Raw genomic sequence first — 23,126 nt, forward strand, 5'->3', positions numbered from 1 at the left:
CCACTAATGAAGTTTTCTTCTGTTTGGCCACATGAAATGTCCATTTCTCCCTTATGTGTCCACTGAATTGGTAGGTATGTTATATTCTCAAATAATATGTGCATAAAGTTCTTGCCTGGAGAATCCCAGGAATGGGGGAGCCTGGTGGGCTTCCGTCTGTGGGGTCACACAGAGTTGGACACGACTGAAGTGACTTAGCAGCAGCAGCAGCATAAAGTTCCTAGAACTCAAAGAAGAAATGTCAGTGTTCTCCCAAATACACCGGGATGCCAGGCTCTATGAGGTTAACTCCTTGGATGATTTTCCTATTGATGCAAAAAAAATTAGGTGGATTTTAAAAGATCTGTGTTCTGGATGATAAGTAATCCCTTTGCATGTGCTATGGTTTCTCCTTTTCTCTTGCTCCCTACCGTGCCCCCCCTCCCCCTGACTGACTGGTGGTCACAGTGTCTATTACAGTGTAGTTTATGGTGAAGCCACAGTTGCCAGAGTTAATCAGCAGCGTGCTTTGCTTGTAAATGTAGAAGCCAGGAGATGAAATAGCTGTCGACCTGGTGGGGTTGTGTCTTCCTTGTCTGTGAAGAAGACTGTACTTTTTCCTTCCTTGTAAGAGCCCTTGGGGAACCCGGAGCCCATGTGGAGGTTGTGGCTGTGCGCTCTGTTGGCAGGAGTCGTGGTCATTGTTTTATGTGAGTAGAGCTCACATTCAGCCCCTGCCAAGGCTCAGTGACACCTCCTGCTGGGCCCATGTGGGGCTGTTTCTGGCGCCTCGCTCTGCCCTCCCTGGAGCATTTGCTGGTGTTGCGTCTTCATCCCAGCCCTCAGGCTGGAGCCTGGTGTTCCCTGGCTCCCTGCTGCTCCCTGGAGGCCCCTGAGGGTTGAGTTCTGTGGGTTTCCTCCTGGGACGTGCCCCCTGTCCCCCGCTGCCTCAGTCAGGCTCCTGCCCTGTCTTCCTTTACCCGACCCCGCAGATCTGTGAGTGTGGCTGTGTCCACACGGCTTTGTACCCGTCACCACCGTCCCCAGCCCAGAAAGGAGCCCTGTTCCTGGCAGGAGTCGCCCCCGTCTGTCCCTCTCCCCGGCGCCCGCCTCCTTCCTGCTTCTGTGGCCTCGTGGAGTCGGGGCGGCGCATGAATGGGGTCAGCAGGCTGTGGCCTTGGCGACGGCTGCTGTTAAAATGGCTGTGTTCTCGTGGTTCATTCAGGTGGTAGCAAGTGCAGCCCTGTAGTCTGCTTTATGAATGGATAATAATCCATTGGTTGTATGGACATACCGCATTTTCTGTATCCATTTGTCAGTTGATGGACATTGGAGTTGTTCCCACCTGTAATCTGTCATGAATGATGCTGCTGTGAACATTCGTGGGTGAGTTTTGCTGTGGACGTGTTTTCATTTCCCTTGGGAGTGGCCTCTAACGTTCTGAGCACCCGCCCCTGCCGGTGGGTTTCAGTGTTTTTCACTCCCATCTGCAGCGTGCGTGGGTCTGACTTCTCCGTGTCCTCACCAGTCCTGTTGTTTTCTACAGATTTCTCGCTGGTCTGCCCACCTCTAACTTTTTCCTTTGTATTTCCTATGGTTTTTTCTTTTACACTGCCCCCCCACCCTCCAGGCCCCTGCCTCCCCACCGTCTCCCCAGTCTTAGCGCAGGCCTTCCTCCTTCACCTTCCCCCACCCCTGCAGGTGACTGGTTCTCTGTCTGCTGCCTGTGTTTCCCTTTGATTTAGCTTTTGAAAAAATAACTTTGTCGATCTGCTGCGTGTGCTGAGCAGTGAGCCCTGGGGGCATGTCAGGCTCCTGCCACACGTGGCCCCATGCCTTGTCTGGTCAGGGCAGGTGCTCCGTCCCTAGGCCAGGGACGCCCCAGGTGACAGACCACAGAGCCTTCCCGAGGCCCACAAGCCTGTGTGCCCAGAGCCAGAGGCTGTGGTTTGGATTCTGGGTTCCTGGTGGCCCGGCTCTTCCTGGACCCCCCTCAGCCTGTCCTGCTCCCTCCCTAGGAGCCGTGTGGGCTGGCCCTGCCCCACTGCCGCTGGGTGGTGCCAGAGGCTCAGACAATGGTATGTGCTGGTGCTTGGCCTCCCTCTGGGGCGAGGGGTGGGTTCTTGGGTGGGCCCTGAAGGCCATCTCAGTGGGGCTGTGGGCACCTTCTAGGGTGTGGGTGCCCACCCTCCTGTGGGTGGTTGGCAGGGCCACCTCTCTGTGGCAGAGAGACGCCTCCTGTGTCACTGGAGTCTTGTTTTCTGATGTCGGGGTCTTCTGCTGCGGCAGGCCATTGCTGGGTGTCCCCAGCCTGTCCCTTCTGTAGTGGACGCGCCCCCTAAGCAGGTTGGCATGATCCCCTCAGAATGTCCCAGGCTCCCTTTTCCCTGGGTGGTCACCTGTTGTTCAGCCCTGCATCTGGGGAGCCCGTAACCGTTTGAGGTGGAGTGCATTACAGAAAGCCTTGCACCTTGTAGGTTATTGACGAGATGAGCCACGTTTTATCTAACAGCAGCTCTTCTCCTCCCTCACACCTCTGCCTCTAGATTCGAATTGCAGCCTTAAATGCCAGCTCCACGGTCGAAGATGATCATGAAGGAAGCTTTAAAAGTCACAAGACCCAGACAAAGGAAGCACAGGTGTGAGGTCACAGGCTCCCTGCAGCTGGCCCTGGAGTCTCATCTCCCTCCTGGGGTCTGGGTTATTCTGGCTGGTGCGGCCACCTTCCCAGAAGGTGTCAGTGGGGCTTCTGGAACCTCAGCCTTGCTCTGGCTGTGCCCTCTGCGTGCTGCCTGCTGGCGCTTGGACTCAGCTGAGCCCCACGGTGCTCGTGTCCACCTGGGGGGCCACTGAGCTGTGAGCTTCTGGGAGGGCGGAGCCTCAGGACCATCTCCACCAAGCTAGGTTGGGTCGTGCGGCCTGGAGTGCAGCCCCTCACACACAGTCGGCTTGAAGCGACACACCTTTGTGCTCTCTGAAAATGTCTCCCGTCTTGGTTTCCAGGAAGCAGAGGCTTTTGCCTTGTACCACAAGGCCCTGGATCTGCAGAAGCATGACCGATTTGAGGAGTCCGCCAAGGCCTACCATGAGCTGCTGGAGGCGCGCCTGCTGCGGGAGGTGAGGCCCAGGGGCCAGGTGGGCCCTGTGCCCCGGGCTTTCCCACCTGCGGAACGCCCTCATCGCTGGGGTGCTCTGAGGTTGGGTGAGTCCGGAGAAGCACGCGGAACCGTTGCAGGCACAGAGATCCCCAAATACCCTTCCTACTGGGGCTTCACAGTCTAACAGGTGGGGGCGCTCTGTCCTCTCACAGTGTGGAGGTGGCGATGTGGATGGCTCAGGGCCTTCTGTTTAGTGAAGCGTCAGAGCCGGGAGTGGTTTGGGGGACTGCTGGGTGGCCAGCACACGATTGCTGTGAACGTCGCCATCCGGGCTCGGGCTCTCAGGCGTGCTGGGCGTGCTGGAAGCATCCCCTCCCTGTCTTTTGCTGTCCAGATCACCTGCAAATTGCCTCTCAGGGGTCTGGCCTTTCTCATCTGTGCTCGGAGCTGGGGTAGGGGTGGAAGGGTCCTTGAAAGACCCTCGGGGCCACACTGTTTTCCAGTGGAGGGTGGTTCCGGACTGGCCCCCAGGCCTACACAGAGGCCAGGGGCCCTGCTGACCACTTGCGGAGGCTTCAGGGACTGGCTCTCACTTTGCACCTCTCTGCTGCGTTCCCAGGCGGTTCCGTCTGGTGATGAGAAGGAGGGGCTGAAGCACCCTGGGCTGATGCTGAAGTACTCCACATACAAGAACCTGGCGCAGCTGGCTGCCCAGCGGGAGGACCTGGAGACGGCCATGGAGTTCTACCTGGAGGTGCGCCCCACGGGTCTTAGGCAGCCTCTAGGGGCCGCGTGGCTCCCCTGTCATCCCTGGGCAGTCGGGGGAGCTGGGCCGGTGCTGTCCTCTCAGACGCCTGCCGGAGGGGCCAGGTCAACTGAGCACGCGTCTGTGGCGCTGCTTGCAGGCGGTCATGCTGGACTCCACGGACGTCAATCTCTGGTATAAGATCGGACACGTAGCCCTGAGGCTTATCCGGGTGCCCCTTGCTCGCCACGCGTTTGAGGAAGGGCTGCGGTGTAACCCTGACCACTGGCCCTGCCTGGACAACCTCATCACTGTCCTGTACACCCTCAGCGACTACACCAGTGAGTGGGGTGCGGCTGAGTTCTGCGCGTGCTGCGTCAGCATGTAGGAGGGAGGGCGGCTTGGCTGAGCTCTGGGCTGGCGCTGATGCGGAAGGGCTCTCTGCCCAGTGTTCAGGGGATACGGAGGTGCGTTTGCTTCCCCACCGTGCTCTGCTGGCTTTCTTCCTTGGTCAAGGTTTACCGCTTGCGTTCTGGTAGGAAGACTGGTTCCCTTCAGCCTTTCATTCCACGCCCGCTGCCTCCTGCCCAGGCCTGCTCCTGTAATTTGCTGATAGACGGCCTGATGGCTGCAGCCTCACTCCCAGTGCCAGAAGCTCACTTTCTCCTCTTAGCGGCTTATCCTCCCCTCTTCTGTAGAGCAGTGTGGCTGCTGGAAAGGTCTGTGCCCAATGGAGCCCCCGTCTGACTTGTGGTGGCATCACTGGTTGCCCTGTCTGGCCCTCTGCTCTGCAGGGGACACATGGCCCCTTGCGGGCCGTTCCGAGGCAGGCGCTGACGGGGTGCTGGGCCTCCTGGGCTGGTTCTTCCCGGCGGCTATGTGGGAGGGCCCTGGGCAGGACACGGTGCAGGGGAGCTGGCCCCGGGTACAGATGTGCACCAGTGCGCAGCCTGGGTGAAGGTTTTGGCTTGGAGGCTGGTTCTGGCGGCTCCTCCTTCCCTTTCCAGGGTTGGGCGGGGCAGGACAGGCCCGGGTGGCTGCGGCTGGGAGGCTGGGCCCACCCCATCCTTGGCTCGAAGTGCCCGATCCTGGCGGCAGGGGCCAGCTGCTGGGGCCCCTCCCTGTGGTCACTGCCCGAGGCGACCCCAGCCTCTCCCCGGGTCCCCAGCCAGCTCAGCCGCCCCTGCCCCCTCCAGGCGGGGCCAGCACGTCTTGCCCCCTCCGCTGTGGGGCCTCTGCCGTCTGTCCTCTTCTCTGCACGTTTGATATCTCACGCTCTCTGGCCGCGGGCCCTTGTGTCCTGTCATGGATGTGTGTGAGCGTCTGTGGCCATCTGTGTGTCACCCCATTTCCCCGTTTTGACTCTGGCGCTTGAATCTTCCCTGTCTCCCTGGGGCCCGTCCTGGAGCTTGGGCGCCCCCTGGAGGCCCGGCCTTCAGTACGCTGCCATCTCTGCGCCCCGGCTCAGGCTCTGTGCTTGGTAAACCCAGCTTGAGCAGAAGATGGCTTGGGGACAGAGCGGTGTGTGTGCCTGTGAGGCCTGACAGGCGCCCCTGAGCTTAACCCTGCACAGGGCGCGAGCCGCTGTCACGTGGGCCCTGGAGCCGAGTAGGCAGGCCCCGTCTCCTGCAGGCACATCAGCTCTGCTGCGCCCCGTTACCCTCTGCCCCCGCCCCTCCCCGGGAGCCGTGCTCCCCTTCAGTGGGTGGCTGGTGGGGCCGCCCGGCTCCGCCCTCCCTCCCGGCCTCCGTCCTGCTTTCCTCCCCTCTCGCACTCTGTTCTCTGCTTTTTCCCGATGGGATGCCTTCCACCCGCACTCAGACTGGGGAGCTGGGCCGGGCCCTGGGCCGTCTAGTCCAGAGCAGAGCGAGCTGCCAGTTGTGCTCCGGTCTGCAGGCAGCTGGCCCCTGAAGGGTGGGTTTGCTGGGTTGAGGGTCTGTGTGTGATGCCCCACCCTGTTCCCCAGAAAGGTTGCCCAGCCCGTCCTCCCCATCCCCGGCAGCCTCGGGGTTGCTATTTTCAGAAATGGTTCCTGATTGGATGGGTCCAGGTGGTGTCGCGTCCTTGTTTCCCCGGCGTCTCTTGGCCCCCAGAGCAGGGCCACTTCCTGGCATCGCTGGCAAGGCCAGGGTGTCAGCGTGCAGCCCGCGGTCACACCTGTCTCTCTGCCAGCGTGCCTGTACTTCATCTGCAAGGCTTTGGAGAAGGACTGCCGCTACAGCAAGGGGCTGGTGCTCAAGGAGAAGATCTTCCAGGAGCAGCCATGCCTCCGCCAGGACTCCTTCCGCATGTTCCTCAAGTGGTGGGTCCCTCATGCTCTGTCCTGCCTGCTCCTCTGCTTCAGGCGCTCAGGGCCGCCTCTGTCTGCCTCACTGCCTGCCTTCCCATCTCCAAGGTGGGCTTTCCACACTGCCCGGCCCGCCTCTGACCTGGCCTGCTTGCCTCTGGGATGGGGCCCCGCTTGGGAGTGTCGCCCAGGGGGCCCTGACCGCCCAGTCCTCCTGTCCCCCTCCCTGGGAGGAGAGTGGTCCCAGGCCCGGCTGCTCTGGGCTGGCCGCGCTGGCCCTGCCCTGTCCGCTTCCCTGGCTCCCCAGCGCCCTCACTGGAGTCCCCACCTCTCCCTGGCCTGCTGTCCTGCCTCTTTCATGTTCTGGCTCCCAAGTCCCCCCTTGGCAGCTTGCCAAGCTCGGGCTGCCTTGCTCGCCACTCCCCCGCCCGTGGTGTCAGCTTGGCCGCAGGAGTTCTCCACTGGGGTTCGCGGCCATCTGTCCCGGTGTTTGTGCCTCAGGAGGCCGCACCCCTTGTCCCCCATCCCGAGGGGACGGCCCTTCTCTGGGGGTGCGTGATGAGCCTGCGAGTACGGGGGAGCCCTGCAGGGAGGGGCCTCCCAGGCCCGTGGGAGGCATGCCAGGCCTCAGGCTCCCACCCTTGCTGTTGATTTCCATCGGCTTTGGTGAGCTTGGCTGGTCTGAGGGCTGTTTTCAGATGGGCACTACGGGATAGTTAAATCCCTGTAAGCTTTTCAGCAAAGAATGAGAGTAGCATGTGATTTTTCTGCCATCGTTGTGGTCCTGCTAATGCAGATGAAGACCCGTTGCCCAGTTGTGAGCAGATTAAAGGGCATTAGTCATGCAGTGTACTTGGGTATTAAGAACACTAATTACTGCCCTTTCCAGCCCAAGTGGTAATTTTATTTGTGGGAAGAGTTAACCCGGATTACAGGGTATTGACTGCATGCTGTGTGTAGCGTTTGCGCCACGGCACTGATGTGCCCTGGCCCTGCCGCTGCCCTCGTTCCCTCAGTGACATGTCCATCCACGAGGCGTCGGTCAGCGCAGCCGAGTCGCAGGCCATCGTGGACGAGGCCCTGGGGCTGCGGAGGAGGCGGCAGGCGCTGACGGTGCGCGAGAAGCAGCCGGACCTGAAGCTGGCGCAGCCCATCCCCCTCCTCACGTAGGTTGTCCGGGCGCCTGGCGGCCTCTGGGCCCGTGTGGGCAGGGACGCGGGCCGGGCCTCCCCACCAGGAGCCCCTCTCTCCCTGCTTTCCTGATCCGCCACCTGCCACTCCTGTCAGCCCCTCTCACCGCCCGTGCGAGGAGAGAAGGGGAGGTGGACGGGGGCCATCAGGGCTCTGAGGGGCTTGGCGTCCTGCTCGCGAGTCCACACTCATGACAGGGTCACGCTGCTGCGGGGCTTGGAGAGGGCTTAGGGCCAGAGCTGGAGGCCAGGGAGGAGTGGGCATGGGTCAGGCAGAGGGAAGCCTGTGCAAAGGCCCTGCAGTGTGTTGGGGGGTGGTTTTGTTTGCAGAACTGAGCAAAGCTATGCAGGTGAGGGTGTGTTGGGGGGTGGGGCAGTGAGGTCAGGCAGGCAGCGTTGTGCTGGACAGGTGGAGGAGGCCCTGGTGTTTAGTCTAAGGGCCGGGGAGGGAAACTGTTGAGGGATGGGTGAGTGGGTACCTTATGCCACACTGTGTTATACCGCAACACAGCAAAGCATGTAACATAACACGTAATGACACGTAGAACACAGAGTAGCAGACAGTGTGCAATGCAACCCATGCTACGCCTCACCACTGCACAACACACAACACGGCTTATTCACAACAAAACACCCAAGTTCTCGGTTTGCAGCCCGGGAGCTGTTGAGCCCCTTTGGAGCACATCCCTGTCAGTAGCCCTCCCCCAGGAAATCAGACAAGTGGCTGCAGGGCGAGGCCACCAGGCGGTAAACACAGGACCTTGCTCAGAAGGGGTTATCGCGTGAGCCCACGGCTGCCCCTGCCTGGGGGTGCTGAGATGCCTTGGGGCTCCTGCGGAGGGTGTGGGCTCCTTTTCAGCGGCTCCGCCTCAGTGGTCAGTCACCCCGGCCCCCCACCCTCTTGGGGACGGCAGCCTGGGCTCTGGGCTCCCGTGGTGGGTGCTGAGCCCGTGTGGTGACCCTCTTCCTGTAGCTGGAAGTGCCTCGGCGAGAGCCTGCTGGCCACGTACCACCACCTCACCACATGCGAGCCCCCGCGGCCCAGCCTTGGCAAGAGGATCGACCTGTCTGACTATCAGGACCCGGGACAGCGACCCGCGTCCCCCGAGGAGGCGGCGCCCATCAGCGTGCTCCAGCCAAGCCCCGCCAGCGCCAGCCCCGTGGCCTCCGTGGCAGAGCCCCTGCTGACGTTCGCCCCCGTGCCCGCGGCCAGCTTCCCGCTGCACAGCCCCAGCCTGCTGGAGACGGGCATCCCCACCGGTGAGCAGGCCCCGGGGTGGGCTTCAGGGGACCCCGTCTGCTGAGCGGCAGTGAGAATTGGAGCACCCTGCCCTCTCCAAAGGCCGGGTCCTGCTGCCGCCCGGCCCCGCAGGAGAGCTCCAGGCTGCTGGCCGGCCTCCCTCCACAGTGGGGTGTGGGGGTGGGGTTGGCCTCAGGGACAGCTCCTCAGGCCCCCCGCCCATATTCTGAATGAACATGTGTGTGATGGTTTCTAACTTTTTAATTTCATCGTGAGTGACACCTGTTTGCTGTGAATCACGTGACCCTCTCGCCTGCATCCTGTCACTGGGCCTCGGCCTTGTGCAGAGTCAGGGTCCCTATTGCTTGCTTAGCCCCATCCCAGGACAGCCAGTGGGGGGGCTTTGACCCTGAGACCCTGGCATTCTGTAGCTATGCAAAGTAGTCTTGAGGCCTGGCCTGTAGGTAAGAAAGGGGTGAGATTAAGGGATTTGAAATGGTCTTTTCTCAGGCTCTTTCTTTCTAGAGGGAATGGGAGATTTCTTGACCATCCAAAGAGTCGCAAGTTAAGTGTGCAGGCAGGTTATAAAAGGACTGAGCACCTTGAGGTGCGTTTCCCTGGCCCAGCTCTCCTGAGCGTTCGACTTGCTCTCTTTGTAAAGGTGACGTTTCTGGGGGAGATAAATCCAAGAAAGGGGTGAAACGGAAGAAGATTTCCGAGGAGAGCGGGGAGACGGCGAAGCGGCGGTCTGCCCGCGTCCGAAACACCAAGTGCAAGAAGGAGGAGAAGGTGGACTTCCAGGAGCTGCTGCTGAAGTTCCTGCCTTCCAGGTGTGGCGCTGTGGTCTCAGCAGAGGAGGCACACGCCTCTGGTTCTGGGGCCGCCCTCCCCTGTGGGGGCCGCCTGCGCCCTGGACTGGGGCCTCTGCGCGTCCTGAAGGCAGGAAGCGGGGCTCGCGTGTCTTCAGAGCTGGGGCTGCCTGCTCACGCCTCACGCCTGGGCCTCCCCTTGTTCAGGCACAGGAGCCGGGACGGCCTGTGGGAGGGGCCCGTGCTCAGGGAGGTGCCCGGTTGGCCTCTCCGGGCTCCGCAGGGTCCCTGGAGCTTGAGAAAGTGGGTGGCGGGTTTGGCAGTCACCCCTGTGTCTCGGGTTCCTCAGAGAAGCCTCCCAGGAGGAGATGGGCCCGGCTGCCCAGGGATGGGGGTCTGCGCCCCCGTGCTCGTCCCTGGGTCTGCTCCGGCCCCTGCGTCCTGCCCTGTCCCCTCCCTCGGCCGCTTTGGGGCCTCAGTGCCTGCGCTCCCCCAGGTTATGGTGCTAGATTTGCTACCGCCCTCGCCTGAGTGCAGAGAGCAGGCGGGTTCTCTCTGCCTGCCGACATTTGAGGGGAACATCTTATAAGCCGGGGTGTCCTCTGCTATGCCTTGTGTCTTTGCGTCTTTGAGACTTTACACCGTTTTCTCCCTTCTGGGGTCCTGAAGGTGGCCGTGTGTCCGTGAGCATCCTTCTCGGGTCCTCAGCTGGTGTCTGGCTCTGACGGTTGGCTCCAGGGTGGCGCATCCAGGCCGACGGGGGTTGGGGGGGCGGCCAGGAGCTTCCGGTGGCTTGTGAATCTCTTTGGCTATAGGATTTGGTTTTCCTAGTTCCCTGCCTTTCTGTTTCTGTGGGGAGGGGGAGGTGCCCGAGTGGAGCCGTTCTCAGCGGGAGCAGGACATGGGCTCTCTGGTGGCTTCCTCCCAAGCTGCCCCTCTGCAAGCAGGCCTCCCAGTGGGGCCACCACAAGGAGGTGCTGGGAGCTCCGGGTCTGCTTCTCACACCGCCTCCTGCTGCCCTGCCCGGGTCCTTGTTCCCCAGCCCCCCTGGTGGGGAATAGTGTCTACCTTCTCTTACCTTTGTTTCAGCTGCTGGTTTCCCGTGTGGTTTTCACGTCAGCTTCCTCGAGTGGCTGGCAGGGGCACACAGTGGCTTGCTGGGTGCGGTCCCCAGAGGGGGTGGTCGGTGCATTTGTGCACCACGAGGTCGGGAGGCACCACCTGTCCATCCTTGGGGGTCAGCGGGGACAACTAAAAGCGGAGTCCCTGGGGTTCTGCCGGGAGGGGCGCCCTCTCCCCCAAGCCCAGAGCACTGTGAGGCATCGTGGAGGTGCCGCCTGCCCCCCAGCTCCTTGTGCCCCCAGCCTGCTTTGGGCCTTAGCATATGGAGGCTTGGCTGACTGCTGTCCAGGCAAAGTCCTGTGGCCTCTGTCTCTAGCTCCCTGTGGGCATCAGTCCCTATGTGGGTCCTTTCTGTGTTTCCCACTTGAAGGTCAGCTTCCTGTGGACGGTGGTCGCCACAACCCCGGCTGTATTCCAACCTCGGCCCGATGCCTGGTGACCACCTGATGGGATGGGTGAAGGCAAGGCACGGGCCAGACCCGGCCATGAAGACCCACAGAGGCAGAGCCCCCTTGCCTGGGGCCAGCCGGGCCGGCGTGGGAATGTGTGTCAGGGCCTGTGTTAGTCTTGTGTATTCCCTGCAGGTTGAGAAAGCTGGACCCTGAGGAGGAAGACGATCCCTTTAACAGCTATGAAGTCCCGCCAGAGGCCAAACTGGAGAGCTTCCCCAGTGCGGGGCCCCACAGGCTGTCCTCCGACTCGGCCACGTTCATGGAGTCCGGTAGGAGCGGGCGCCGCGGGCTCTGCTGGGGGCACGTCTGGGCGGTGGTCCGGGGGTGACCCAGGGCTGCCTCTGTCCTGCCTGCGCTCTGAGCTCGGCTGGGTGAGGGCGCTGGACCATCCTGGCGCAGGCCTTGCTGGTCGAAGGATGCGTCTCACTGCTGGGTGTGGCCGAGCGCTGGGCGCTGCGCTGCCCGTGAGACCGCTTCCTTCTGGCCCTGGAGGTTCAGACAGGTGCACCCACAGCTGCGGGGAGCACAGGCTCTCCACACTGCTGCCCTCCTCTTCTCGAAGAAGGCAGGCCTGGCGTGGAGGTCCCCCTCGCATCCGGTCCCCTCTCGCGTCGGGTCCCCCTTGGATCCGGTCCCCCCTTGCGTCAGGTCCCTCTTCGCATTGGACCCCCCTCACGTCATGTCCCCCCTCAAGTTGGGCCCCCCTCACATCGGGTCCCCCTTGCATTCGGTCCCCTCTCACGTCGGGTCCCCCTTGCATCCGGTCCCCTCTCACGTCAAGTCCCCCTCATGTCAGGTCCCCCCTCATGTCGGGTCCCCCTCGCGTCCGGTCCCCCTTGAATCCGGTCCCCCCCCACGTAGGGTCCCCCTCGCGTCGGATCTCACCTCGTGTCAGATCTCATCTCATGTCGGGGCCCCCCTCTGGCAGAGAAGCAGGACGTGCACGCTTTCCTGCTGGGGAACCTGAGCAACGGGGGCATCCTGGAGCTGATGATGCGCTTCCTAAAGAGCATGGGCCGCAGGTTCCTGCTGCGCTGGCCACTGGGCCTGGCGGAGGTCGTGCTAAGCACCTACCACAGCTGGCGGAGGCACAGCGCCAGTCTGCCCAACCCGCTTCTCAGGGACTGCAGCAACCGGCATATCCAGGTGGGTCTGCAGACGCTCTGACCCGTTTTTCCCGGAGGAGGATGGCTGCCTTGAGGGGCAGCGCTCGGGGCATTCAGGGCTCCCAGAGGAGCAGGGGCCCCGGGTTCACAGGTACTCAGGGCCATGTGGGTCAGGGGCCCCTGGGCAGGCAGCCTCTGCTGGAACACTCCTGGCACTGCCTCCTGGCAGCATCTGTCCGGGTCCGCTCCCCTGGGGCAAGGTGGAGCAGTAGAGGGGCCAAGCTTTGGTCCCCGGACAGACCAGCTTGGTCACTTCTCGGCTGGGCCAGCACCTCCTTGCTGCTGAGCCTCAGCTTCCTGGTGCGCGGGGGAGCCACACACCCACCCTGGGCGCCATCAGGGCTGAGGGCCTGCGTTCGGCGGGTTGCAGGGCCGCCTCTTGCCCGGGACGGTCCCCAGGACCGGAGGCGGGTAGGTCTCACCGGTGTCCCGAGTCCATCCCAGGGAGATCTGTCTGTCTGTCCTTAGGTCCCGGCAGGTAGCCACTGGTTATGATTCCTGGAATGGAAAGCAGGCAGGAGGGGAGTGGCGTCCCCGTCAGTCGAGTCTAGAGGAGCGTCCTTCTGTGTCCCCTCTCGGCCCCTGTGGCCCATTGCTGACCCCGTGCCCGTCCTGCAGGAGATGATGCTGATGTCCCTCTCCTGCATGGAGCTGCAGCTGGACCAGTGGCTGCTGACCAAGGGCCGGAGCTCTGCAGGTAGGCTGCCTTCTGTGTTCCGTGGGGGTCCCACTTTCCAGAGGAGGCAGGAGCCGGGGACCGACTCACTTCTGTGGGGGCACATTTCCTAGGCTGCCTCATCAGGCCAGGAAAGACCCGGGTCTCTGAGAAATGGCTGGGCCCCATGGGAGCCACCGCCTGCTGGTGACTCGGGATGAGGGCTGCGGCATCTCCGTTTCCTCAGTTTATCACCGAACACTTTGCGTGTCCCCAGATATGCTCAGCTCAGTCTGCCTGGTGAGGGCCGAGAGCCCCAGGGTTTCTGCATCCCTATTGGGCCCGTTGGGCTCTGACTCCAGCCACTTGGGGCCATGGGACTCCGAGGGCTCAGCGCCTCGGGGAGCAGGAGGGCATCTGGGCCCCGCTCACAAGGTTGACTCCTTCCGGCCTGACGGTTTTCAGTGTCTCCTCGGAACTGCCCCACAGGCGTGGTGAATGGCAGGTTTGGGCCCGACTTCCCAGGGGCCCACTTCCTGGGGGACCTCCTGCAGCTGTCGTTTGCCTCATCCCAGCGGGACCTGTTTGAGGATGGCTGGTTGGAGTTTGTGGTCCGCGTATACTGGTTGAAGGCTCGATTCCTGGCGCTGCAGGTTGGTCTGGGGGTGGCTGCTTGGGGAGGAAGCCCGGGCACCCAGCACGGAGGGGAGGGGCTGGTCACGTGATGGACGTGTGTGTGTGCATGCCTGACGGCACCTGGGCACTGGGCTCAGCCTCAGGAAGTGGGATGTGGTGGGTGCCTTCAGGGTCCTGGAGCCAGCGTGCCCACCGCCCACCTAGCCACAGCACTGGGAGGGTCTCGTGGGCCCCACAGACCCAGAGAGGTTGCTTTGCAGCCTTGGCCCTTTGCTTATGTTTCCCAAGAGCCATATGGAGGACTGGGGCAGGCTGGCTGGCTGGCCCCCAGCCCCTCGAACACCATGGCACCCTTCAGTTGGTTCTGGAGTGGGGCAGGCCTAGTCCAGTCACAGCTCTGCCACCTTCGCTTGAGCTCTGGACAGGTTCTGGGCCGTGCTCCCCGCCACAGGGGTCACCGTGCTCCCCTGGGGGCCGTGGTGTGAGTCATCCGTTCATCTGTCCATTCAGCAGACGCGTGCTGGGCCCCGGTTCTGGCCAGCCGCTGTGTAGGGGGAAGGTGGGGGTTGGCCAGCCCACCCGCATGGTGCCCCCATGTGGGGGGCTATCGGGGTCCAGCCCCGATATGACCCAGGGTATCCTCGGGATGAACGGCGTCGGCGTTAGAGAGAGAGAGAGAGAAAGAGAGAGAGAGAGAGACGGGCTGATGATTCCTTGGTTTACGCTGGAAACCAATAAAACCCCAGCACGGGGCTTGCTCTGTTTACGTAGGCCGCAGGCGCCCTCTCGAATCACTTGAGGCACCCCACCAGGGCACCCCCTCGAGTGGGTCTTAGAAGCCCAGGCAGATAAGTAAACTCAGAGGGCCCAGCGCTCCAAGGATCTCAACCAGAAAAAGGAGAATAGAGAAAAGGATGGAAAAAGAGAAAGAACGACACGGGGAGACCAAGCTTCAGTGAGCAAGGCCCAAAACTTTATTTTCCAGTGCTGCTTTTATACCCTAAGTTATGCGATAAGAAACAGAGAAAGGGAGGTATAGATTCACACCAAAATCACGTGGGGTCAGCAGTCTTGACCCTTATCAGGATCAGGCCTTATTTTTGTGTGATAAAAGTTTTAGGTGATTTACATCATCTTCTGGCCAGGGGGCCTGCTAACAGTTTTATGGCCCTCTCTCCTGACAATAGGTTAGTTAGCAAGTAAAAGACTTTTTTTTTAAGGTGACTTTCCTAAAGTTAGGTGGTAGACACATAACAAAGTTACATTCCTATAAGGCACCGGTGTAGTGAGCTGCAAGAAAGGAACTTATTAACTTAAGATCTGATGTGGTTAAGTCAAAGGATTAATATATTTCCAAGGATACAATAGATAGAGGAAACTGCAGCAAGCATTGATTCAACAATGAAATCTTTTCTAGTACTATTCTAGTGATTTTAACTTCTTCAACAGATTCCTGCATTTTAGGAGCCCGGACAAACTTGTCATGCAAGTTAGAAAGCTATCAGAGGGGCTTGGATTGGAATACTCCTATTAAGCCGAGGAGAACTTTTAAACTACAGCTCTGAATTAATGTTTTCAGAGAAAGGTGGTTGGGGGGAAACCCCCGTAAGTATTAGAGGACTTGGTAAGAGGCGTAAGATAGTAAATCAGTCAGATTCCGGTTTTCTTTGGGGTAGATGCTCAGGTAAGTCCAGGGGGCTCCTCGAGCCCTGATTAGCCTTTGCCCGTCAGGCCTCTTCCCCAATTGACCTTTGCCACGGGTAGGATTTCCCTCGCTGGCTCCCGGCAGGGGGCTCGGGAGGCAAGCCCTGGCGAGCATGGTGAGCGCCCCTCCTCCACCCAGGGAGACATGGAGCAGGCCCTGGAGAACTACGACATCTGCACGGAGATGCTGCAGAGCTCGGCCGCCGCGCAGGCTGCCGCAGGGGCCGAGCAGAGAGACATGGTCATCCGCCTGCCCAACCTCCACAACGACTCAGTGGTCTCCCTGGAGGAGGTGAGCAGGGCTTCCTCAACGGTGGTTTCCTGTCAAAAGCCTGACTTGTCCACGAGGACTAGGAGGTGGGCTGGGGGCTGAGCAGGGGGGGAGGGGGCCCGGGAGAGGCAGCCCTGTCGTTCAGGGTGCCGTGGACTTGAAGGCTCAGCCCTGATGGAGCACCTGCCGGGGACCGGGGACTGGGAACAGGGTGGGGGGTGTCTGCTGGGGGTGGGGAGGGTTCTTGCTTGGCTCCCAGGCCCGTGTATGGAGGCAGCTCCAGCAGGATGAAGGGAGGCCCCCCAGAAGCAGACCAGCACTGCTCTGGCCCTGGGGCTGGTCAGCGGCCTGTGGTTCTCATCCTGCTCTCACCATGCAGCCCTCGGCCCCCACCCTCAGCTCTGTGTCTATGACACATCCTCAGGCTGAGGGTGGCTGTCAGACTCTGCAGAGTGGCTTCAGGGTCAGGCCCGCTGCAGTGGCTTGCTACCTGTGCCTGGCAGGCCTCCTGGTGGAGAGGGCTCCAGGGGGCGGTGGTGGGTGCTGGCCTCTGGCCTGGGCCTGCTTGGTCTCTGCAGCGTTATACCCTGGCCCAGGGGTCTGGGTTGCTGAAGCATGACCAGGAGGCTGGCTAACTGTTTTGGCATCCTCTGTCTGGAGCCTGTGCTTCTGGGGTAGTTGCGTTTTTTGTTGTATTTGTTCTTCGAAGACTGGAACGCCTTGGCCCTCACAGAAGTGCTATCTGTAAAGCAGTCACTTGCTATGAATGCTGCTCGTCTGGGTCTGATAAGGGCAGAACCCTGGCCACCTCAGGGGGCCCGCGACGGCTTGGTCCGCCAGTGATCCCGGGCCTTTTCCAGATTGACAGGAACCTGCGGTCGCTGGAGCGGTGCCAGTCTCTGGAGGAGACCCAGCGGCTGTACGAGGCCGGTGACCACTGTGCCGTCGTGCGCCTGCTGCGGCCCACCCTGTGTCCCAGCGGCTGCGACCGTGCCGAGCACCTGGGGTTCATGACGTCCGTGCCCGAGAGGCCGGCGCAGCTGCTGCTGCTGCAGGTACTGCTCCCCCGGCCCTCGCTCGCTGAGTCCTCCCCTTGGCAGAGGTGGTCAGAAGATGGGCAGGGGTGCTGCTGGACTCAAGGGAGCCCGCCTTTGGCTCTGAACCTCGCGTGGCTAGCTGGGCTCAGCCATCCATTCACCTGATGGTCCATCTGCCTTTTTTTGCTTATTCTGTTTTTCTAAGTGCATTTTTCTACTTTGTTGTTTGACCTTCTTCTTTTACTGGTTTTGAAATTAACTGTTGAGTACGTATAAAACTAGATAAAATACATGTACAGCAAAAGAAAAGCACGGTACGCTAAACAGCCCTGGAGGGTCGCACCGCTGAAGCAGAGGAGCAGGTGTGGCGTGAGGCCTGTGTGCCCTCTCGGCCCCCTTCACACCCCCGTCTTCTACAGCTGAACCCACCCCCACCCCCGGCACCCAGGGACTAGCCGGGCATGGCGTCTGCTGGGTGGGACATTCCTGCACCTCATCCTGGGGTGGGGATGCCCCCCTTGCCCCAGAGGCCTGCCGCTGGGCCTCACGAGCTCGTGCGTGTGGGTGTCCCGCCCGGCGTGTGGGTGTGGAGGACGATGCCCAGGGTGCTGTGGGCTGGGCTGGAGGCCCGTCCCTCAGACTCGTTACCTCCCTGGGGCCTTCCACCTGGGTTTGGGAAGGGAGCCCTGGCTTCTCTCAGGCTTCGTGAACTGGAAAACAGGTCAGAGGTGCGGCTGGGAGCAAGTGGAACCGGAAGGGGAGGCGGGGTGGGGAGGAGGGGAGAGGAGGCCAGGCAGCCCTGTGTGAGGACCAGGGAGGAGCTGCGATGCCCTCGGTGCCCACGGCTGGGGGTCAGGACAGCCGAGCGTGTCCGGAGGGGCCAGCCCACGGCTCAGGCGGTCTCGCTCTGTGGTCTGGAGCTTCTGGGTGAGCAGACAGCCCCTCCCCCCGCCCACCGCCCCGCAGGGGTGGGCACCCGCTGAGGAGGCACCACGCTGTGCTGGGCCTGAGCCGAGGCCAGCTGGCTGCCGGGACAGCTGCTACTGCTTGTGCAGGGGTGACTTGATCTCTGCTCAGCTTCCCGTTGGCAGAATGTGTTTTCTTATTGATTTGGAATGCTTTTTATATATTAAAGATCTTAATCTTTTTCGTCAGTTTTTTGTCGGATTTTAAATTGCAGCTTCTGTTTTCTTTGACATACAGAAGTTTTGAATTTTTAGCACATCAAATTTCACAATGTTTTCAAACAGTGGTGAATTTGTTCATTATACTTAGAAAACCTTTTCAAAGCTTGAACAACCTTTGTCCTGTGGTTGCAGACTCAGAATGGAGCTCCTGCAGTGTGCCTGGCACCAGGCAGGCAGGGGCCCCTCTGACAGAGCCTGCTTTACACAAGGGAGGCCGGCAGGCAATGTGTCAGTGGATAGACAGAGGTCCGTGCGCTAGGCTTCTTCCAGCCACGTTAGGTGTTGGGTTCGTGCTTGCTTGTAACCCGTTTCACCAAGCGTCTATAGGGTGGCGGCCTGACTTGGAACCCTCTCTGGGACATGCAGGAGGCTCAGTCACCCTGTGTAGATGAGCTGCCTGCTGTGTTCTTCAGCATAAGCGTGTGGTTTCCTCACGGTCGTGTGGATTTAGTCCTGATATTTTGGGTTGCTGTTTTAGCAAGATGTTACTGCTGGTCGTTATATCTTCTGACTGTGTTTCTGGTTTGTAGGCACCCCGTGAGTTTTGCGTGTTAGCTTCAAATGTGGCCTCTTTACAGCATCCCCGTTACCTCTGATGGCCTCTGATTTGGGGGATGGTCTGTTGCCCAGTCAGGGGTGACCTGCTGTCCTCAGTCGCTGGCAGCTGGTCCTCGGTTTTCTGGCTCCTTCTGGCCTCGAGCACTGGGAGTGGTGTCATGTGAGGCTGATGCTGGGGCCCCAGTCTTTTCCTTGACTTTCTCGCAGCTGCGCCGCCTGTGTGTTCTCATCAAGAGGGCTCGGCTCCAGCTGCGGCCTCCACCCTGTGGGCTCAGGACACCTCAGCAGCTCCTGCCCAATGCTCCAAGAAGCACAGGGCGGCCCCACCATCCCTGCCCCAGGCCCCAGGGCCCGAGTGGGGAGCGTGGCCGCCATGTCTCCCCATCCTCTCCTCCCGCACAGGACTCCCTGCTCCGGCTGGAGGACCACCGGCAGTGCTTCGAGTGTTCTGATGTGGCTCTGAACGAGGCAGTCCAGCAGATGGCCAATGCCACTGAGACTGCCGCCAAGGAGGAGTGGGCGGCCACGGTGACCCAGCTGCTGCAGGGCATGGAGCAGGCTCTGTCGGCGGATGTCAGCATCCTGCGGGACTCGTCCTCTGCCGGTGGCCTCACCCGGCTCACCAACAACCTCATCCAGGTAACCTGGCCGCTTCCCGCCCCACCTGCCCCCCAGCCAGCGCCCACAGCCTGGAGAGCTGCCCACTGTGACACCCCGTCCCCCAGGTCATCGATTGCAGCATGGCTGTGCAGGAGGAGCCCAAGGAGCCCCACGTGACCTCGGTGCTGCCCTGGGTCATCCTGTACCGGGTCATCCGGCAGGAGGAAGATGCCTTCCGCTCCCTGTGCCACCAGCAGCAGCTCCAGGGCCCAGCGGACGAAGGTGCGGGGGTGTGGGGGCCTGTCTTTTGTCTGTCTGCATCAAGCTATGAGCGTGTGTGGGCTTGGGCGACAGAAGTTTCCTGGACGGAGGCAGAGGCACCGTCTACACACACCAGGTTGCGGGGGCGGGGCTGCGGACTGCACTGTGTTTCACATTGAGTGTAGGGGGCAAGTGCCGTGCGGACTGGGGCCCCGGGGCCTCGAGCCACCAGCCTCTCCTGGCTGGGGGCCTGGGCAGCCAGGACTTGGGCAGCATGGGGCAGGCAGGCACAGGCTCCACTGCACGGCTATGACCTCGGGCCAGTCAGGCAGCCTCACCTGCTCTGGGGACAGTGGCACATCTCAGGGTCGCCGGAGGGCAGCTGAAACAGCAGAGTCACGGCCGCCGCGTGGGTTGGGCCGACTCGGGCCGGTGGCGCTAAGAGCGTGCCTGCGGGGTGAGCAGGGCCTTCACAAGCTGGTGCTGGAGCCTGGGCAGCACCTGGTGGACCCGTGCTCAGTGGGAGAGATTATGACAGAACGGCGGCTCAGTGATGTTCAGGCCGAGAGTATGCGTGCCACCACCAGGGGAGCTTTGTCCTTTGGTTTTCTCGCGTTTTCAGTATAGACTTGACTAAGGATTGCCACACATATTTGTGTGTTTATTCATCCAACTTAAGATTGCATTTACTGGGGGTTTTTGCTAGTCCCTTGACGGAAGGATTGCCACACATATTTGTGTGTTTATTCATCCAACTTAAGATTGCATTTACTGGGGGTTTTTGCTAGTCCCTTGACGGATCAGCCAAGTGCACCAGCAGCGCAGTCGGCCACGGTGCAGCGGCCACAGAGCCCACATGCTCTCCCGCTCAGAGGGCTGCACTCTGCAGCTGTCTGTCAGCGGCTCTCTGCTTGTCAGACCTCTGTGAATGAGAACTTTTGGCCCTGACGGTTCATGGTCGAGGGGAGAAGCAGGACCGCCAGCAGCACCCACGGAGCCGCGTCTGAGGCCTGATGGACGGCTGGGCGGGGGCACACGCAGCCATGGGGGCAGGGCCCCCAGAGAGCTGGGCGCATGGGCAGGCTTGGGGAGGAGCCAGGCTGAGGAAGGTGCCCGCCCGTCTGCAGGCCGGGAGCGCCCTGCTTGGTCCAGCCCCCAGGGCAGTGGTGCTACTGTCTCCTGGGCCATTCTGGGGTCAGCACCTCATGCACACATATTTGCTTCTGCTAAATTGACTTTTTTGGATAAATTTTTAGAACAGATACCTTTAGAACTCTTGACAAATAGAGCCTCTATGTTTTCAAAAAAAGTTTTAGTGGTGAAAAAAAAATTAAGGTTTGTATCTATAAACATGCATTATTTTTCTTATAAAAAATGATACAAAAAGTTTTGTGGATTAAGAGTCTCCTCTTAATTATGTAAACATAATATAGTATTTTTTAAAAACTGCCAATAAGCAAACAAGGAAAGGAAGACAGTCCAGTGCCATAAACCTTGAACAGGTAGGCGAGGAGACAGGGACCCCAGTGGGCTGGCTGGCCGTATAAACCGGAACACCAGGGGCACACGGCCGGCCCCGCTGGGGTGGCGAAGAGCTCATGACACTGGAGAGGTGGAAGACGCAGAGGACAGAGGTGGTCCCGTGTGCGGTGATGGCGCCCCCGCGGCCCCAGGGGATGCAGCGTCAAGTTCAGGAAGAGGTCCCTGAGCTGTAGCTTTAGCACCGAGTCTGCAGATTGAAAGCACGTGGTGTGCCCTGAAAGGCTGATACACAGCCTTTATATAGGTACATGATGTACGTATATCCAGGTACATCGTGGCGAAGGGTGTCTTTCGAGGACAAAGGCGTGTTAGGTTTCTAAACTGAAGAAGCAGTTAAAACAAGGCTCGTGTCAGGTTTTTCCCTGGCACGGTTTAGTGCCATTGGGGTGACGTCCGTGTATCAGCATGGTGCTCATGGCAGGCACGTGTGGGCCAAGGCACGCAGCCGGGTCGCTTGTAATCACAGTGACTCCAGCTCCTTGAGGGCATCTCAGGAGCATGGCTGGAGGCCAGTCAGTAAGCCAGCGGGAGGCAGGGAGGGAGAGCGCTGGGAGGGAGCGTGGGTCGGGATGGAGCCAGCGGCCAGGCCGAGTGCGGGCGCCGAGCGGGGCGTCTGCGTTATCCTGGGCAGCACCAGAGCAGCGTGCCCGAGCCGGCAGACTGCGAGCCGGACGAGCCGCCGCCAACCCGGGGTGGCAGCCGCTCGATGCTGCTGCAGGTGGAGGCGGATGTAAAGGGCACGAGCAGCCAAAAGGGCTTGAGCTTACTCGTGTTCTGACTTTTTAAGCAGGGGTGTTCCAACCTATTTTGGCTGGGACTGACCAGTAGTAAACAGTGTGACGCAGGTGTCATGAGGGAACCCTGGTTCTGCGGGGCAGGCTTCGCGCCCGTCCTCTCTGTCCTGAGACCGGTGGGTTACGGCTCAGGATCTGAAGCGCACCGAGGCGTCCTGGAGCAGCCGGTAACAGTGCCAGCGGCGCATGAACGTTTAACCGAGAGTTGGCCCTTCTTTTTCCTTCTGTAACAGTTAAATAGACCTGAATGTGAGGAGTTTGAAGTGAAGCAGTGCTGTGTGCAGTGTGGGCTCCACCATTGAAAGGGACTTACCTGTGTCTCTCAAAGTGTCTCAGACGCGCATGGAGATATGCTTCCCGGGATGCTCACCCGGTGTCAGCCCTGGTTATGGGGGCTGGGCTGGGGGGCTGCCGCCTGGGGATGGGCCCTCCCTGCTGTATACTCTCCCGTGTGAGCTGAGCTGTTTTTTGATAAGCGCCTTCTACAGTAGTAAAACTAGATGCGTCATCACTGATTTAAAAGAAAACAGCAGATGAGAAAGGAAAGTGGGGCGAGCGGGGGGCCCGCCGTGGGGGCCTTGGTAGAGACGGGGCGGGGCCACTGCTCCCCGCTGTGTGCGCACTGACGCCCCGTCGCCTGGTCTCTCCCCAGCGTCGGCCGAGCCACCCATGCTCCCCTCGTCCCTCATGCTGCTCAACACGGCCCACGAGTACCTGGGCCGGCGGGCCTGGTGCTGTAACTCCGACGGGGCCCTGCTGCGGTTCTACGTAAGTGCCACCCCCGCCCGCACCACCCCTGGTCTGGAACGTGTGTGCACGCCCCGTGGGGCTCTTCGCCTCTCCCTCTCTCTCAGGAACGCCTAAACTTGTTGACTCTTGTTTCTCCAGTGATTGAAGATTCATTTAGACCATCTCCTAAAGTCAGTTCTGTTTTTCGGAGTAGGGCTCCCATCAGCAGGAACTTGTCCCCGTGTTTGCTGCGGCTCTTACAGCCCCCGCAGTGCCCCAGTCCTGCCCCTTAGCCAGCGCCAGCGTCCTTTATCTGTGCTTCCTTGGCCTTTGTTGGCAAGTCTTGCCGGTGGTTGGTTGAAATTAGTTTCTTCACCGAAACCAGCTATTGGTTAACCAATATTAACCAGCTTTGATCTGTTTTCTCTTTGCTTTCTAGGTCATTAAGTAGTACTTTAATATGTATTATTTTTTACTTTGTGTGGATTTGCTCTGTGTTTTTTCTAACTTACTGAAGTGAATGCTTACGTTGGTGATCACTTTCTAATACACTGTGGTAAAGATTATAGGTTTTCCCCAAGTACATTTTTAGCTGCATGCCATCAGTTTTGATATTTGCTGTCTTCATATAACCCATTTCTAACTTTATTGAGTTATGTTTAGAGGATGTGGTCTGTACTATGCCTAGTCTCTGGTATTTGTGGAGACCTACTTTTTATTTCTAGTCTTGGTGGAAAATGCCACGGATACTTCAGAGGGTGTGCGTTTGCTAACAGCAGGTCGTAATGGTGGCTGTGGCTCTGCCTCCACAGATACGCTCGTTGGTTGTGTCGATCCCCTCCCCTGAGGGCCTCACTGGTATCGGCCACAGGTCCCCGTGGCCCTAATGGGACTCATCATCTGCCGCATGACTAACTTTCTAATTCATGCCCCTCCGGGGGAGTCTGAGGGTCCCAAGGGCAGGGACGGTGTCTCCCTGTGCCCAGCACGAGATAGTGCTTGTTTAGATACCTGGGGGCAGGTGAACGGTGAAATGAACATCTGTAGCTGGAAGCCGCCTGGGT

At 60.2% G+C, this 23,126-nt stretch overlaps 1 protein-coding gene across 1 annotated transcript in view; it reads left to right on the plus strand.

Annotated features, from left to right (window-relative positions):
• CABIN1 (calcineurin binding protein 1) overlaps window positions 1-23,126 on the plus strand; it is a 72,781-nt gene that overhangs the window by 6,243 nt on the left and 43,412 nt on the right. Inside the window, exons 5-22 of the mRNA XM_088827866.1 lie at window positions 1,998-2,057; window positions 2,526-2,618; window positions 2,983-3,096; window positions 3,697-3,831; window positions 3,983-4,163; window positions 5,995-6,124; window positions 7,126-7,275; window positions 8,273-8,559; window positions 9,201-9,369; window positions 11,055-11,191; window positions 11,851-12,068; window positions 12,707-12,785; window positions 13,209-13,396; window positions 15,223-15,375; window positions 16,215-16,409; window positions 18,539-18,775; window positions 18,862-19,018; window positions 21,986-22,101. Of these exons, the coding sequence (XP_088683992.1) occupies window positions 1,998-2,057; window positions 2,526-2,618; window positions 2,983-3,096; window positions 3,697-3,831; window positions 3,983-4,163; window positions 5,995-6,124; window positions 7,126-7,275; window positions 8,273-8,559; window positions 9,201-9,369; window positions 11,055-11,191; window positions 11,851-12,068; window positions 12,707-12,785; window positions 13,209-13,396; window positions 15,223-15,375; window positions 16,215-16,409; window positions 18,539-18,775; window positions 18,862-19,018; window positions 21,986-22,101 (2,799 nt within the window). The remainder of the gene's footprint in view (window positions 1-1,997; window positions 2,058-2,525; window positions 2,619-2,982; window positions 3,097-3,696; window positions 3,832-3,982; window positions 4,164-5,994; window positions 6,125-7,125; window positions 7,276-8,272; window positions 8,560-9,200; window positions 9,370-11,054; window positions 11,192-11,850; window positions 12,069-12,706; window positions 12,786-13,208; window positions 13,397-15,222; window positions 15,376-16,214; window positions 16,410-18,538; window positions 18,776-18,861; window positions 19,019-21,985; window positions 22,102-23,126) is intronic.

Source organism: Moschus berezovskii, chromosome 19 (genome assembly GCF_049115385.1).
Source record: "Moschus berezovskii isolate FMDL1 chromosome 19, NW_MosBer_1.0, whole genome shotgun sequence".
Lineage (NCBI taxonomy): Eukaryota > Metazoa > Chordata > Mammalia > Artiodactyla > Moschidae > Moschus > Moschus berezovskii.